The 16,618-nt window shown below is 43.4% G+C and overlaps 1 protein-coding gene across 2 annotated transcripts in view; it reads left to right on the top strand.

Moving 5' to 3' along the window:
* Nucleotides 1-559: 559 nt before the first annotated feature.
* The window catches only part of CENPF (centromere protein F), a 105,205-nt gene continuing 89,146 nt past the window's right edge, over nt 560-16,618 (top strand). For both annotated transcript variants that reach the window (XM_075339140.1, XM_075339139.1), the window contains exons 1-9: nt 560-635; nt 2,582-2,781; nt 5,689-5,885; nt 5,979-6,091; nt 6,652-6,743; nt 6,859-7,150; nt 9,053-9,255; nt 10,847-10,972; nt 11,960-12,088. In XM_075339140.1, the coding sequence (XP_075195255.1) occupies nt 2,620-2,781; nt 5,689-5,885; nt 5,979-6,091; nt 6,652-6,743; nt 6,859-7,150; nt 9,053-9,255; nt 10,847-10,972; nt 11,960-12,088 (1,314 nt within the window). In that variant the 5' untranslated portion in view covers nt 560-635; nt 2,582-2,619. The remainder of the gene's footprint in view (nt 636-2,581; nt 2,782-5,688; nt 5,886-5,978; nt 6,092-6,651; nt 6,744-6,858; nt 7,151-9,052; nt 9,256-10,846; nt 10,973-11,959; nt 12,089-16,618) is intronic.

The following is a 16,618-nucleotide window of genomic DNA, read 5'->3' as shown; positions in this document are numbered from 1 at the left end:
ACAACTCGTCCTGCAAAACACAAGTCCTCGTATGGCAAGATTGACGGCTAATTCAAAAGTAACGGCTCTTTGGAAGAAGGTCAGCAAAAAACAAACGGAAAATCATCCGGTGCCGGTGATGAAGGGGTTAAAAGCTGTTTTTTCCAACGCCAGTAGAGTTTCGGGATTTCAGAAATCTCCCGCACACACCAGGCCCTGCATGAACCACAAGGACCGGGCAAAGCTCGCCGCCGCCATCCTGGCTGCCGCCCCGCCGCTACTGCACGTTCGCTTCGTGCCGCCTCCGTTTAAATTCTCTACGGTCTCTGTTCATTGGACGCTTGAATTGTCCTGCCAGTGCTATTAACCAATCGCGTTCGTCATTTCAGCAGCCAATCGCGCTCACTCTTCCATTTTCCCGGCGATCGATTTGAATTTAAGCCACGCCTCCCTCCGCTTTGTGGCTCTTGTAGGCGTTGCTATTTTGATGCGCGCTATCCAATGAGAGGAGGCGTTAAGACGCCGTTTGGCCAATCATCGTGGTTTATTCCTCGGATGGGCGTTCCCGTTGCTTGTCTGTTGCGTGTCACGGACGCGCGGTGTATTGTCGCTGTCGCAGCGGAAGGGAGGACGGGAGCAGCGATCACCGGGGACAGGTGAGAGCGCCCGGAGGGGGAGGGGCGCAGCACAGGCATATATCGCCCAGCGACGTGTCGCCCGATCTCATTGTTACTGATTAGATCAATCGCTCTAATTTCCTCCAGCGTGACAATCCTCTCTCTCTGATCCTTCCATTACCTGCCTGGTTCAGCTTCTGCCTGATTGTGGCACTACAAGTCTCAGCATGCAGTTCCTATACATACCAAGCTAGTTAGGATCTAATCCATTAACCCTTTCAGACACATTCTTCCCTTTTTTGCACTTTAGATCTGTTGTGATTGGACTTTTCTGAAAGCAGCGACATCGAATCTGCAATTTTTTTTTTTTTGGGAAAAGGTGATGGGGGGGGGGGTGTAAATATTTTTATTTATTATGTTTACAATATTTTATTTAATTTTTATTTAAATTATTATTTTTTTTATTCATTTTTAAACTATTAAAACATTACTTAAAAAAAAAATGAATGAATAATCGTGACTATTGCATTATATAGAAGAAACGTGGGGGTGCGGATGGTGGGGGTCGGGGGGGGGGGGGGGGCATCTGTCGATCACCTATATGCTGCTGCGACCTGCTGAGTGCAGAGCGGCTCGGCCCCTGAGCTCCAGACAGGCGCCTCCAGGTGGTCTACCCCGAGCACATGGAGGATGGGGGTCATAGGACTGCTATACAGAATGTTCTGTAGAATGGCCGTAGAGTGATCCTTCCTGGTGATGGTTTCCACCGTTCCTTCCTGCTGATGCTTTTCCCAGCTGATTTCCACCACAACCTTCTTGCTGATTGTTTCCCCTGCTCTTTCCTGCTGACTGTTTCTCTCACTCCTTCTTGCTGATGATTTCCCAAATCTCCTTCTTGCTGATGGTTTCCTCACCTCTCCTTCTTGCTGATGGTTTCCTCACCTCTCCTTCTTGCTGATGGTTTCCTCACCTCTCCTTCTTGCTGATGGTTTCCCCCTCTCCTTCTTGCTGATGGTTTCCTCACCTCTCCTTCTTGCTGATGGTTTCCCCCCTCTCCTTCTTGCTGATGGTTTCCCCCTCTCCTTCTTGCTGATGGTTTACTCACCTTTCCTTTTTGCTGATGGTTTCCCCCCTCTTTTCCTTGCTGATGGTTTCCTCATCTCTTTTTGCTGATGGTTTCCCCCCTCTCCTTCTTGCTGATGGTTTCCCCCGCTCCTTCTTGCTGATGGTTTTCCCCCCTCTACTTCTTGCTGATGGTTTTCCCCCGCTCCTTCCTATGGATGGTTTCCCCTGCTCCTTCCAGCTAATGGTTTCCACCGCTCCTTCTTGATGATGGTTTTCACCTCTCCTTACTGCTGATGATTTCCACCACTTTTTCCAGCTGATGTTTCCCCCGCTTCTTCTTGCTAATGGTTTCCACCGCTCCTTCCTATGGATGGTTTCCCCTGCTCCTTGCAACTAATGGTTTCCACCTCTCCTTTCTGCTAATGATTTCCATTGCCCCTTCTTGCTGAAGAGTTCCTCGCTCCTTCCTGCTGATGGTTTCCACCGCTCCTTCCTGCTGATGGTTTCCACCGCTCCTTCCTGCTGATGGTTCCACCACTCTTTCCTGCTGATGGCTTTCCCCGACTTTCTTGCTGATAGTTTTCACCGCTCCTTCCTGCTGATGGTTCTCACCGCTCCTTCCTGCTGATGGTTCTCACCGCTCCTTCCTGCTGATGGTTCTCACCGCTCCTTCCTGCTGATGGTTTCCACCACTTTTTTCAGCTGATGGTTCCCACCACTCCTTCTTGCAGATGGTTGCCACCAGTTTTTCCAGTTGATATTTTACCTGCCCCTTCCTGCTGATGGTTTCCTTGCTTCTTGCTGCTGATTGTTTCCTTCACACCCAATTTGAGAACATATCCTGGGTGTTGGGTGCCCTTTAGATGGGTCGCATGTCCGTGTCACCAAGAGAAGTCACATGTGATGCTTCCATTTCACAGATTTACAAGTGGGTCCCCCCACCCCGTAGATCAGGACGATGAGCTGGGTCGTGGAGGAATGGAAGGAGGGTCTCCCCACCAAGACCCTGCAGAAGATCCAGGAGCTGGAGAGTCAGGTGGACAAGCTGAAGAAGGAGCGGCAGCAGCGGCAGCTCCAGCTGGAGTCCCTGGAGGCCGCCTTCCAAAAGCAGAAGCAGAAGGTAATGGCCGCAGACGGGTAACACGCAGACCCCACACACCAACGGGTCCCGGCCTTTTCCCGAATGTTCTCATAGATGGATATTGTCGGATAGAGATTGTAAATAAAAGCAGTTTTACAATTTACTGGTTATTAATATAATCAGTGCAGTGTTTACAAGCTAGGTGGTCGGTCTCCTAGACGACGGGCTATAAACAAAACAAAAAATACGTAAATTTCTCAAGAATGGCTGCAAATGTTAATAAGCAGTAAATTACAAAAGTTCATGTTTATTCAAGAACTATCCAAAAATCTAAAAACTATCGGAAAATGTAAGAACTATCCGAAAATGTAAGAACTATCCGAAAATGTAAGAACTATGCGAAAATGTAAGAAATATCCGAAAATGTAAGAACTATCCGAAAATGTAAGAACTATGCGAAAATGTAAGAAATATCCGAAAATGTAAGAACTATCCGAAAATGTAAGAACTATGCGAAAATGTAAGAACTATGCGAAAATGTAAGAACTATCCGAAAATGTAAGAACTATCCGAAAATGTAAGAACTATGCGAAAATGTAAGAAATATCCGAAAATGTAAGAACTATCCGAAAATGTAAGAACTATCCGAAAATGTAAGAACTATGCGAAAATGTAAGAACTATGCGAAAATGTAAGAACTATCCGAAAATGTAAGAACTATGCGAAAATGTAAGAACTATCCGACAATGTAAGAACTATGCGAAAATGTAAGAACTATGCGAAAATGTAAGAACTATGCGAAAATGTAAGAACTATGCGAAAATGTAAGAACTATGCGAAAATGTAAGAAATATCCGAAAATGTAAGAACTATCCGAAAATGTAAGAATTATGCGAAAATGTAAGAACTATGCGAAAATGTAAGAACTATGCGAAAATGTAAGAACTATGCGAAAATGTAAGAACTATCCGAAAATGTAAGAATTATGCGAAAATGTAAGAACTATGCGAAAATGTAAGAACTATCCGACAATGTAAGAATTATGCGAAAATGTAAGAACTATGCGAAAATGTAAGAACTATGCGAAAATGTAAGAACTATCCGAAAATGTAAGAACTTTGCGAAAATGTAAGAACTATGCGAAAATGTAAGAACTATGCGAAAATGTAAGAACTATCCGAAAATGTAAGAACTATCCGAAAATGTAAGAACTATGCGAAAATGTAAGAACTATCCGACAATGTAAGAACTATGCGAAAATGTAAGAACTATCCGAAAATGTAAGAACTATGCGAAAATGTAAGAACTATCCGACAATGTAAGAATTATGCGAAAATGTAAGAACTATGCGAAAATGTAAGAACTATGCGAAAATGTAAGAACTATCCGAAAATGTAAGAACTATGCGAAAATGTAAGAACTATGCGAAAATGTAAGAACTATGCGAAAATGTAAGAACTATCCGACAATGTAAGAACTATGCGAAAATGTAAGAACTATCCGAAAATGTAAGAACTATGCGAAAATGTAAGAACTATCCGACAATGTAAGAACTATGCCAAAATGTAAGAACTATCCGAAAATGTAAGAACTATGCGAAAATGTAAGAACTATGCGAAAATGTAAGAACTATGCGAAAATGTAAGAACTATCCGAAAATGTAAGAACTATCCGAAAATGTAAGAACTATGCGAAAATGTAAGAACTATGCGAAAATGTAAGAACTATCCGAAAATGTAAGAACTATGCGAAAATGTAAGAAATATCCGAAAATGTAAGAACTATGCGAAAATGTAAGAACTATCCGACAATGTAAGAACTATGCGAAAATGTAAGAACTATCCGAAAATGTAAGAACTATGCGAAAATGTAAGAACTATGCGAAAATGTAAGAACTATCCGAAAATGTAAGAACTATGCGAAAATGTAAGAACTATGCGAAAATGTAAGAACTATGCGAAAATGTAAGAACTATGCGAAAATGTAAGAACTATCCGAAAATGTAAGAACTATGCCAAAATGTAAGAACTATCCGACAATGTAAGAACTATGCCAAAATGTAAGAACTATCCGAAAATGTAAGAACTATCCGAAAATGTAAGAACTATCCGAAAATGTAAGAACTATCCGAAAATGTAAGAACTATGCGAAAATGTAAGAACTATCTGAAAATGTAAGAACTATCCGAAAATGTAAGAACTATGCGAAAATGTAAGAACTATCCGAAAATGTAAGAACTACCCGAAAATGTAAGAACTATCCGAAAATGTAAGAACTATCCGAAAATGTAAGAACTATCCGAAAATGTAAGAACTATCCGAAAATGTAAGAAATATCCGAAAATGTAAGAACTATGTGAAAATGTAAGAACTATCCGAAAATGTAAGAACTATGCGAAAATGTAAGAACTATGCGAAAATGTAAGAACTATCCGAAAATGTAAGAACTATCCGAAAATGTAAGAACTATGCGAAAATGTAAGAACTATGCGAAAATGTAAGAACTATCCGAAATGTAAGAACTATGCGAAAATGTAAGAACTATCCGACAATGTAAGAAATATCCGAAAATGTAAGAAATATCCGAAAATGTCCATCTATGAAGATTGGAATCGTATCCCTTCAACACAGATTGTGTGTCGGTCTCTACTTTCAGGTCTATCTGGACACACAGGAAATGCATTTTAGCCAATCACAGACAGGGGCGGGTCACTACTGTCATCTGTGATTGGTTGAGGCATTTCCAGTGTGCCAAAAATGGGACCTGAAGTAGAGACCATCCAGAAAAGCAAGAAGGAACCATCCGAGGATCGGAGGAGGTGGATGTTATTAGTTTTTTTTTATCTTCAAAAGGTATTGATAAAAAAATAAAATAAAAAAATGAATGATGGGATAATTCCTTTAAGATTGGGTGAGAAATCTTTATTTTTTGGGATGATGTGAATAGGTAGAAAGTGAAAAAAGTGAAGTGACCGCCCTGAAACGGGAGAACCAGAGTCTGATAGAGCTATGCGACAACCTGGAGAAGACGCGGCAGAAGCTGAGCCACGAGCGGGAGGTGAAGGAGGCGCAGGTCAGCCTCCTGGAGGGGCAGCTGGGCGCCGGCAAGAAGCAGCTGGAGAAGCTGGAGCAGGAGCTGAGGAGGTCGGTGACGGGGGAGAGGCGCACAGGGTGTATATAGTATTTATATCTGGGAGATGAATTTCGGATTTAACCATTTCATTATTTTTCCTACAGATATAAGAATGACCTGGAGAGGAGCCAGCAGTCGTTTAACGCGGCCGACGTGTCCGTGTGCGTCACCCCACAGAAAAGCCTTACCGTCTCGTTCACACCTGCTAAATCAAACGGTAGTATTTTAACTACGCATTTATTCTCATCAGATAGAGCTTGTAAAAACAAGCACTTTTGCAATCTACTGCTTGTTAAAATTTTCATCCGTTCTTGAGATATTAACGTTTTTCTTTTCTGCACCGCTCGTTGCCTTGGAGACCGACCACCGCTGCTAGATCTGTTCAGTTCTTACAAGCTCTTTTTTTTTTTTTTTTTTATTGAACGTCTGCGATCCGACGAGGGCCGGCACAATGAGGTCAGCATGGCCGTCTTTTTTTTTTATTGAGCGTATAAGCTCTGTGTTGATGTTGGAGCCCAGTATTTTTTTCTAAGCTTATCCAGCTTTTGTGCTGCGCTTACAAGCTGGACAGCAGCGGTGGTCGGTCTCCTAGGCAACGAGATGTAACCAAAATAAGTGTTAATATCTCAGGAACGGCTGGAAATTTTAATAAGCAGTAAATTACAAAATTGTTCGTATTTACAAATACTATCCATTTATGAACCTTTTAGATGGTTTCAAAAGTCTTCATACCCTTTAAATAGAAAAATATAAATAATTAAGGTTGTGTTTTGACAGATTCTAAATATGAGGAGCTGCAAGAAAAATATCAAAAGGAAGTGGAAGAGAGAAAGAAGCTGGAAACGGAGTTAAAAATTCTCCAAATTAAAGTAAGTAAAATGGATCGTCCGCCATGCTTTACACTGCTGCTTTTCTTTTTTTCATAATGTAAAATGGTCATGTATTTGTTTGTTGTTTTTTTTTTTTTTTTTTGTTCTTTTGCAGTTGATGAACCAGACGCCTCAGCCCCCGGCCCAGAGTGCGATGAATCACCGTGACATCGCTCGCCACCAGTCGTCCTCCTCTGTGTTCTCGTGGCAGCAGGAGCGGACGCCGAGCCGCGTGTCCTCCAGCAGCCACGATACCTCACTCAAGAGGAATTATACTTCAATCCAGTATCCGTGGGAGCAAGACGAGACGCCGAGCAAGAGAGGATTCATGGCGGACGGCGGAAACCGAAGCCTCTGTGAACCCGCCAACAATCCGGCAAACGATCAGCTCCGGAACCAGAACCAAGGTGACCGGAAGTCAGGAGTACAGCAATGTTCTCTAAAATGACAACTCCCACTCGGCCATGACAGCTCTGATAGGAGATGTAGAGGTGTGGAGAGTTGGGGACTGCAGAGGCGTGAATATTTCCACTGCTCAGGGGGTGGGCACTTACAGGGTCTGTGCTTAGCACTTTGAGCCAATCAGATGTTCCCCTACATTTTCTCCTCTCCTCCTTCTCCGAGCAATGAGTGTCATAGACACAGAGTGGGATGGAGATCCTGCAGCTGCATACCCCTCCTCAACCTCTTTTTTTTTTTTTTTTTTTGTTAAATCCTGCAGCTACATACCCTTCTCCCCCTCTTTTTTATTTTATTTTGTACATCTTGCATCTGCATACCCCTCCACCCCCTATTTTTTTTTCTTTTAAACCTGCAGCTGCATACCCCCCCTCTTTTTTTTTTTTAGATCCTGCAGCTGCATACCCCTCCCCCCTCTTTTTTTTTTCTTTTAAACCTGCAGCTGCATACCCCCCTCTTTTTTTAGATTCTGCAGCTGCATACCCCTCCCCCCTCTTTTTTTTTCTTTTAAACCTGCAGCTGCATACACCTCCTCCCCCTCTTTTTTTAGATGCTGCAGCTGCATACACCTCCTCCCCCTTTTTTTTTTTTAGATTCCACAGCTGCATACCGCTCCTCCCCCTCTTTTTCTTTTCTTTTTTTTTTATTTAAACCCTAAAGCTGCACACCCCTTCTCCCCCTCTTTTTTTTTATTTTTTTTATTTTAGATCTAGCATCTGCATACCTCTCCTCCCCCTCTTTTTTTACTTTTAAACCTGCAGCTCCATACCCCTCCTCCCCCTCTTTTTTTAGATACTGCATACCCCTCCTCCCCTCTTTTTTTTTTTTTTCTTCCTCTAAATCAATTTTCAAAGGGGCTTTCCTACAAAAGCCATTTATCCCATATGCCCACGTGTCTGTCTCCTGTTGTTCGGGCTGAACATTACAGGTTGTGCATGACTACCGGCGACAGTCCCATACACAAAAAATGGAGTCGTAGTGCGTATGGTCATGCGATGCTCCAATTAAAGGGGTCGGCAGAGCCCCTGTTCTTAGGATCGTTGTGACCCCCTCACCTCGCAGTCAGCACGTTATTACCTATCTTAAGGTGATACCTTGTGGTCTTGGTATAAACCATAAGACTATGCCTACTAGAAAAGGAGAACCGAAGACGGCTAATAAGGGAGAAGCATGACACCCCTCGTTATTGAAAATATTTACATGTACAGTTCGTTTAATCAGTTCATGGTATTTTTGTTGTACAGGGGTATAAAGTATTTTCCTGTTTAGATAAACATTATTTTTTTATGTTTTTTATTTTATTTTAATATTTTTTTGCTGATTATTTATTTAATTTACGTATATATGTATTTATCTAGTTCACACAATTTGCCCCCTGTAGAGTCATTAAAGACCTTTTTTTTGGGCATTTCCACATTTAACTACATTTTTATTGTATCTGATTTCCTCTGTAACTGGAGCTGTCACATTGGCCCTAGTTACAGGGGAAATTCAGCCTCTCGGCTGCATGGCAGAGCTGATCTTGGTCCCAGCAGCTCCTTTTTCCTCCCCGCACTCAGTAATCACATGATCGCTGGGATCAGAGGAGGAAGTGCTGTCAGATTTTCCTGTGCTACATACACAGAGCTCAATCAGTGCTGGATTTACAGAGTTCAGGAAGGCAGAGACTGTGATAAACCATCTCTGCCTTCTCTATGGAGAGTCTGGCCATCTCTGGCAGCCGTGGGGTCTCCATGCAGCTGTTGACATTGCAGGGATGTTCTTACACGTCTTATGAGAGTGATATTCGCTCAGGCGGCATCTACATCAGAGCCATGTGTTGACGTCTGCGTCTTCCTTGGTTTTTGCAGAGCTGAGATCTAAAGTTAATGATCTGGAGCTTCGCTTACAAGTGCAGGAAAAAGAGCTGAAAAGCCAACTTCACAAACTGCACGAGGCTCAGACGCTGCTGGACAAGACGCAGGCGGCGCTGAGCGACCGCGACAAGACGCTGACCAAGAGCCGGGAGGATTTAGCGAGGACGACCGCACAGTACGAGCAGTCCGTAGACAGGGTAAGAGATGGCTGTGGTATTCTTATAATGAGGTGACCTGTGCTTAGTAGAAGGGCTTAAACATCAGATCCGTAGGGCCCCCATTCTATAGGTACCCGGCACTCCAGCTCTAATGGACTGAACTGCAATACCAGGCTCAGCCTGTACCAAACATCTGGCGCTGTTCTTAGTACTTCAAGGGAGGAGGTGAGCTGTGACATCACATATTCTGAATGGTGGATCCTGAATTATCTACTGTATATAGAGATGTTAAAGGAGAGGGAGGAGGTGAGCTGTGACATCACCTATTGTGAATGGTGGCTCCTACATTATCTAGTCTATATAGAGGTGTTATCAGTCACTGTACAGGAGGAGGAGGAGGTGAGCTGTGTTATGACCTCTTGTGAATGGTGGATCTTGCGTTAACACCTCTATATATACAGTAGATAACTCAGAATCCATCATTCTCAATAGGTGATGTCACAGCTCACCTTCTCTTCCACCTGTACAATGACTGAGTAGATGTCAGCCATTGTACAGGAGGAGGAGAAGGTGAGCTGTGATATCACCTATTGTGAATGGTGGATCCTACGTTATCTATTATATATGAGGGTTATCAGTCATTGTACAGGAGGAGGAGGTGAGCTGTGATATCACTAATGGTGTATGGGGGATTCTGTGTTATCTACTGTAAATAGAGGTGTTATCAGTCATTGTACAGGAGGAGGAGGTGAGCTGTGATATCACTAATGGTGTATGGGGGATCCTGTGTTATCTACTGTAAATAGAGGTGTTATCAGTCATTGTACAGGAGGAGGAGGTGAGCTGTGATATCACTAATGGTGAATGGGGGATCCTGTGTTATCTACTGTAAATAGAGGTGTTATCAGTCATTGCACAGGAGGAGGAGGTGAGCTGTGATATCACTAATGGTGAATGGGGGATCCTGTGTTATCTACTTTATATAGAGGTGTTATCAGTCATTGCACAGGAGGTGGAGGAGGTTAGCTGTGACATCACATATTGTGAATGGGGGATCCTGTGTTATCTACTTTATATAGAGGTGGTATCCCGCCTCTGATTATACAGAGATGAACCTTGATAAGTGATCTTCAGATGACAGGAGGTGCAGGCTATTGTGTCACACAGAGTGAAATCTGCTAAATTTCAGGATTCTGTTTTTTTATGGTTAGGGACACAAAAAATAATGATAAAAAATACTTAAAGGGGTATTCCCATCTTCAGGATCCTATTCCAATATGTAGTAGGTGTAATAATAATATTAGCAAATACCTCCAATTAGAAATGTAGTATAGTCCACCTGATTAGCAATGTCTCTTACCTCATGTGCAGGGCATTGCAGCTTAAGTATCCATGGTCATGACCACGAGCAACTAACTGCCACTATATGAGTGGATCTAACCATGAATACCTAAGCTGCAATGCCCTGCACATGAGGTAAGCTAATCAGGAGGACTATCCTACATTTCTAATTATGGGTATTTGCTAATAATATTACACCTACTACATATTGGGACAGGATGTTGGAAATGGAATACCCCTTTAACAATATGTAAAAACTTGATCAAACAACAATAACTTTATGTTACAGTGCACATCGACAGAGCAGAAGCTGAAGAAAGTTTCAGAAGAGCTGATCTGTCAGAGGCAGAATGCGGAGAGCGGCCGCCTGACCCTGGAGCAGAAGCTGAGGGAGCAGGAGAAGGAGAATCAGCAGGTGCCTGTCTGTAGTGTGTCCTATGTCGGCCACGCTGCCAGCACTCGCTGCTCTGTGACTCCTCTCGCTGTGTCCTATGTCGGCCATGCTGCCAGCACTCGCTGCTCCGTGACTCCTCTCGTTGTGTCCTGTCGGCCATGCTGCCAGCACTCGCTGCTCTGTGACTCCTCTCGCTGTGTCCTATGTCGGCCATGCTGCTCGCACTCTCTGCTCTGTGACTCCTCTCGCTGTGTCCTATGTCGGCCATGCTGCCAGCACTCGCTGCTCTGTGACTCCTCTCGTTGTGTCCTGTCGGCCATGCTGCCAGCACTCGCTGCTCTGTGACTCTTCTCGTTGTGTCCTATGTCGGCCACGCTGCCAGCACTCACTGCTCTGTGACTCCTCTCGCTGTGTCCTATGTCGGCCATGCTGCCAGCACTCGCTGCTCTGTGACTCCTCTCGTTGTGTCCTGTCGGCCATGCTGCCAGCACTCGCTGCTCTGTGACTCTTCTCGTTGTGTCCTATGTCGGCCATGCTGCCAGCACTCACTGCTCTGTGACTCCTCTCGTTGTGTCCTATGTCGGCCATGCTGCCAGCACTCGCTGCTCTGTGACTCCTCTCGTTGTGTCCTATGTCGGCCATGCTGCCAGCACTCGCTGCTCTGTGACTCCTCTCGTTGTGTCCTATGTCGGCCATGCTGCCAGCACTCGCTGCTCTGTGACTCCTCGTTGTGTCCTGTCGGCCATGCTGCCAGCACTCACTGCTCTGTGACTCCTCCCGTTGTGTCCTATGGCGGCCATGCTGCCAGCACTCGCTGCTCTGTGACTCCTCCCGTTGTGTCCTATGGCGGCCATGCTGCCAGCACTCGCTGCTCTGTGACTCCTCTCGTTGTGTCCTATGCCGGCCATGCTGCCAGCACTCGCTGCTCTGTGACTCCTCTCGTTGTGTCCTATGCCGGCCATGCTGCCAGCACTCGCTGCTCTGCGACTCCTCTCGTTGTGTCCGCAGGAGCTGTTACGTCAGCAGAACTCCGTGAAGAATATGGAGCAACAACTGAACCAGATGAGAAGCAAACTGAGCCAGGAGTCCCAGCAAGCCAAGAACGAGATCAACGCCATCCAGGCCGAACTGGACCGGGTACGAGGCTGACCCTGCCATGACTAGGTTCTAGGTTTTAGTTTTGTCTTTGAGTTTTGCAGACAAGCGGGAAACCTCTGTTATTCCTCCTGGAAATGTATAATTAACACAGAGAATGTGTCCCCAATCAGTCGTGGAGCACATCTCTGTTGATAAATAGATTATTGACTAGCAGATGTCATATATGTGATGTGTATGTGTGTATATATATATATATATATATATATATACCGTATATATTAGTACAGACCAAAAGTTTGGACACACCTTCTCATTCAATGAGTTTTCTTTATTTTCATGACTCTGAAAATTGTAGATTCACATTGAAGGCATCAAAACTATGAATGAAAACATGTGGAATGAAATTCATAACAAAAAAGTGTGAAACAACTGAAAATATGTCTTATATTCTAGGTTCTTCAAAGTAGCCACCTTTTGCTTTGATTACTGCTTTGCACACTCTTGGCATTCTCTTGATGAGCTTCAAGAGGTAGTCACCGGAAATGGTTTTCCAACAGTCTTGAAGGAGTTCCCAGAGATGCTTAGCACTTGTTGGCCCTTTTGCCTTCACTCTGCGGTCCAGCTCACCCCAAACCATCTCGATTGGGTTCAGGTCTGGTGACTGTGGAGGCCAGGTCATCTGGTGTAGCACCCCATCACTCTCCTTCTTAGCCAGATAGCCCTTATACAGCCTGGAGGTGTGTTTGGGATCATTGTCCTGTTGAAAAATAAATGATGGTCCAATTAAACGCAAACCGGATGGAATAGCATGCCGCTGCAAGATGCTGTGGTAGCCATGCTGGTTCAGTATACCTTCAATTTTGAATAAATCCTCAACAGTGTCACCAGCAAAGCACCCCCACACCATCACACCTCCTCCTCCATGCTTCATGGTGGGAACCAGGCATGTAGAGTCCATCCGTTCACCTTTTCTGCAAAGACACGGTGGTTGGATCCAAAGATCTCAAATTTGGACTCATCAGACCAAAGCACAGATTTCCACTGGTCTAATGTCCATTCCTTGTGTTCTTTAGCCCAAACAGGTCTCTTCTGCTTGTTGCCTGTCCTCAGCAGTGGTTTCCTAGCAGCTATTTTACCATGAAGGCTGCTGCACAAAGTCTCCTCTTAATAGCTGTTCTAGAGATGAGAGGGTGTGACCAAACTTTTTGTCTGTACTATATATATTTATATAATATATATATATATATATATATATATATATATATATATATATATATATATATATATATATATAATGTGTGTCATATGAAAAAGTTTGGGCACCCCTATTAATGTTTACCTTTTTTCTTTATAACAATTTGGGTTTTTGCAGCAGCTATTTCAGTTTCATATATCTAATAACTGATGGACTGAGTAATATTTCTGGATTGAAATGAGGTTTATTGCACTAACAGAAAATGTGCAATCCGCATTTAAACAAAGTTTGACCGGTGCAAAAGTATGGGCACCCTTATCAATTTCTTGATTTGAACACTCCTAACTACTTTTTACTGACTTACTAAAGCACTAAATTGGTTTTGTAACCTCATTGAGCTTTGACCTTCATAGGCAGGTGTATCCAATCATGAGAAAAGGTATTTAAGGTGGCCACTTGCAAGTTGTTCTCCTATTTGAATCTCCTATGAAGAGTGGCATCATGGGCTCCTCAAAACAACTCTCAAATGATCTGAAAACAAAGACTATTCAACATAGTTGTTCAGGGGAAGGATACAAAAAGTTGTCTCAGAGATTTAAACTGTCAGTTTCCACTGTGAGGAACATACAGTTAGGTCCAGAAATATTTGGACAGTGACACAAGTTTTGTTATTTTAGCTGTTTACAAAAACATGTTCAGAAATACAATTATATATATAATATGGGCTGAAAGTGCACACTCCCAGCTGCAATATGAGAGTATTCACATCCAAATCGGAGAAAGGGTTTAGGAATCATAGCTCTGTAATGCATAGCCTCCTCTTTTTCAAGGGACCAAAAGTATTTGGACAAGGGACTCTAAGGGCTGCAATTAACTCTGAAGGCGTCTCCCTCATTAACCTGTAATCAATTAAGTAGTTAAAAGGTCTGGGGTTGATTACAGGTGTGTGGTTTTGCATTTGGAAGCTGTTGCTGTGACCAGACAACATGCGGTCTAAGGAACTCTCAATTGAGGTGAAGCAGAACATCCTGAGGCTGAAAAAAAAGAAAAAATCCATCAGAGAGATAGCAGACATGCTTGGCGTAGCAAAATCAACAGTCGGGTACATTCTGAGAAAAAAGGAATTGACTGGTGAGCTTGGGAACTCAAAAAGGCCTGGGCGTCCACGGATGACAACAGTGGTGGATGATCGCCGCATACTTTCTTTGGTGAAGAAGAACCCGTTCACAACATCAACTGAAGTCCAGAACACTCTCAGTGAAGTAGGTGTATCTGTCTCTAAGTGAACAGTAAAGAGAAGACTCCATGAAAGTAAATACAAAGGGTTCACATCTAGATGCAAACCATTCATCAATTCCAAAAATAGACAGGCCAGAGTTAAATTTGCTGAAAAACACCTCATGAAGCCAGCTCAGTTCTGGAAAAGTATTCTATGGACAGATGAGACCAAGATCAACCTGTACCAGAATGATGGGAAGAAAAAAGTTTGGAGAAGAAAGGGAACGGCACATGATCCAAGGCACACCACATCCTCTGTAAAACATGGTGGAGGCAACGTGATGGCATGGGCATGCATGGCTTTCAATGGCACTGGGTCACTTGTGTTTATTGATGACATAACAGCAGACAAGAGTAGCCGGATGAATTCTGAAGTGTACCGGGATATACTTTCAGCCCAGATTCAGCCAAATGCCGCAAAGTTGATCAGACGGCGCTTCATAGTACAGATGGACAATGACCCCAAGCATACAGCCAAAGCTACCCAGGAGTTCATGAGTGCAAAAAAGTGGAACATTCTGCAATGGCCAAGTCAATCACCAGATCTTAACCCAATTGAGCATGCATTTCACTTGCTCAAATCCAGACTTAAGACGGAAAGACCCACAAACAAGCAAGACCTGAAGGCTGTGGCTGTAAAGGCCTGGCAAAGCATTAAGAAGGAGGAAACCCAGCGTTTGGTGATGTCCATGGGTTCCAGACTTAAGGCAGTGATTGTCTCCAAAGGATTCGCAACAAAATATTGAAAATAAAAATATTTTGTTTGGGTTTGGTTTATTTGTCCAATTACTTTTGACCTCCTAAAATGTGGAGTGTTTGTAAAGAAATGTGTACAATTCCTACAATTCCTATCAAATATTTTTGTTCAAACCTTCAAATTAAACGTTACAATCTGCACTTGAATTCTGTTGTAGAGGTTTCATTTCAAATCCAATGTGGTGGCATGCAGAGCCCAACTCGCGAAAATTGTGTCACTGTCCAAATATTTCTGGACCTAACTGTAGTAAGGAAATGGAAGAACACAGGTACAGTTCTTGTTAAGCCCAGAAGTGGCAGGCCAAGAAAAACATCAGAAAGGCAGAGAAGAAGAATGGTGAGAACAGTCAAGGACAATCCACAGACCACCTCCAAAGACCTGCAGCATCATTTTGCTGCAGATGGTGTCACTGTGCATCGGTCAACAATACAGCGCACGTTGCACAAGGAGAAGCTGTATGGGAGAGTGATGAGAAAGAAGCCGTTTCTGCAAGCACGCCACAAACAGAGTCGCCTGAGGTATGCAAAAGCACATTTGGACAAGCGAGTCACATTTTGGAAGAAGGTCCTGTGGACTGATGAAACAAAGATTGAGTTGTTTGGTCATACAAAAAGGCGTTATGCATGGAGGCAAAAAAACACGGCATTCCAAGAAAAGCACTTGCTACCCACAGTAAAATTTGGTGGAGGTTCCATCATGCTTTGGGGCTGTGTGGCCAATGCCGGCACCGGGAATCTTGTTAAAGTTGAGGGTCGCATGGATCCAACTCTGTATCAGCAGATTCTTGACAATAATGTGCAAGAATCAGTGACGAAGTTGAAGTTACGCAGGGGATGGATATTTCAGCAAGACAATGATCCAAAAGACCGCTCCAAATCTACTCAGGCATTCATGCAGAGGAACAATTACAATGTTCTGGAATGGCCATCCCAGTCCCCAGACCTGAATATCATTGAACATCTGTGGGATGATGTGAAGCGGCTGTCCATGCTCGGCGACCATCAAACTTAACTGAACTGGAATTGTTTTGTAAACAGGAATGGTCAAATATACCTTCATCCAGGATCCAGGAACTCATTAAAAGCTACATGAAGCGACGAGAGGCTGTGATTTTTGCAAAAGGAGGATCTACAAAATATTAATGTCACTTTTATGTTGAGGTGCCCATACTTTTGCACTGGTCAAATTTTGTTTAAATGCGGATTGCACATTTTCTGTTAGTACAATAAACCTCATTTCAATCCAGAAATGTTACTCAGTCCATCAGTTATTAGATATATGAAACTGAAATAGCAAAAACCCAAATTGTTATAAAGAAAAAAGGTTAACATTAATAGGG

The sequence above is a fragment of the Anomaloglossus baeobatrachus genome, chromosome 3 (assembly GCF_048569485.1).
Source record: "Anomaloglossus baeobatrachus isolate aAnoBae1 chromosome 3, aAnoBae1.hap1, whole genome shotgun sequence".
In the NCBI taxonomy this organism is placed as follows: Eukaryota; Metazoa; Chordata; class Amphibia; order Anura; family Aromobatidae; genus Anomaloglossus; species Anomaloglossus baeobatrachus.
Note: the sequence above shows the minus strand (reverse complement) of the source record. Positions and strands in the feature narration are given on the sequence as shown.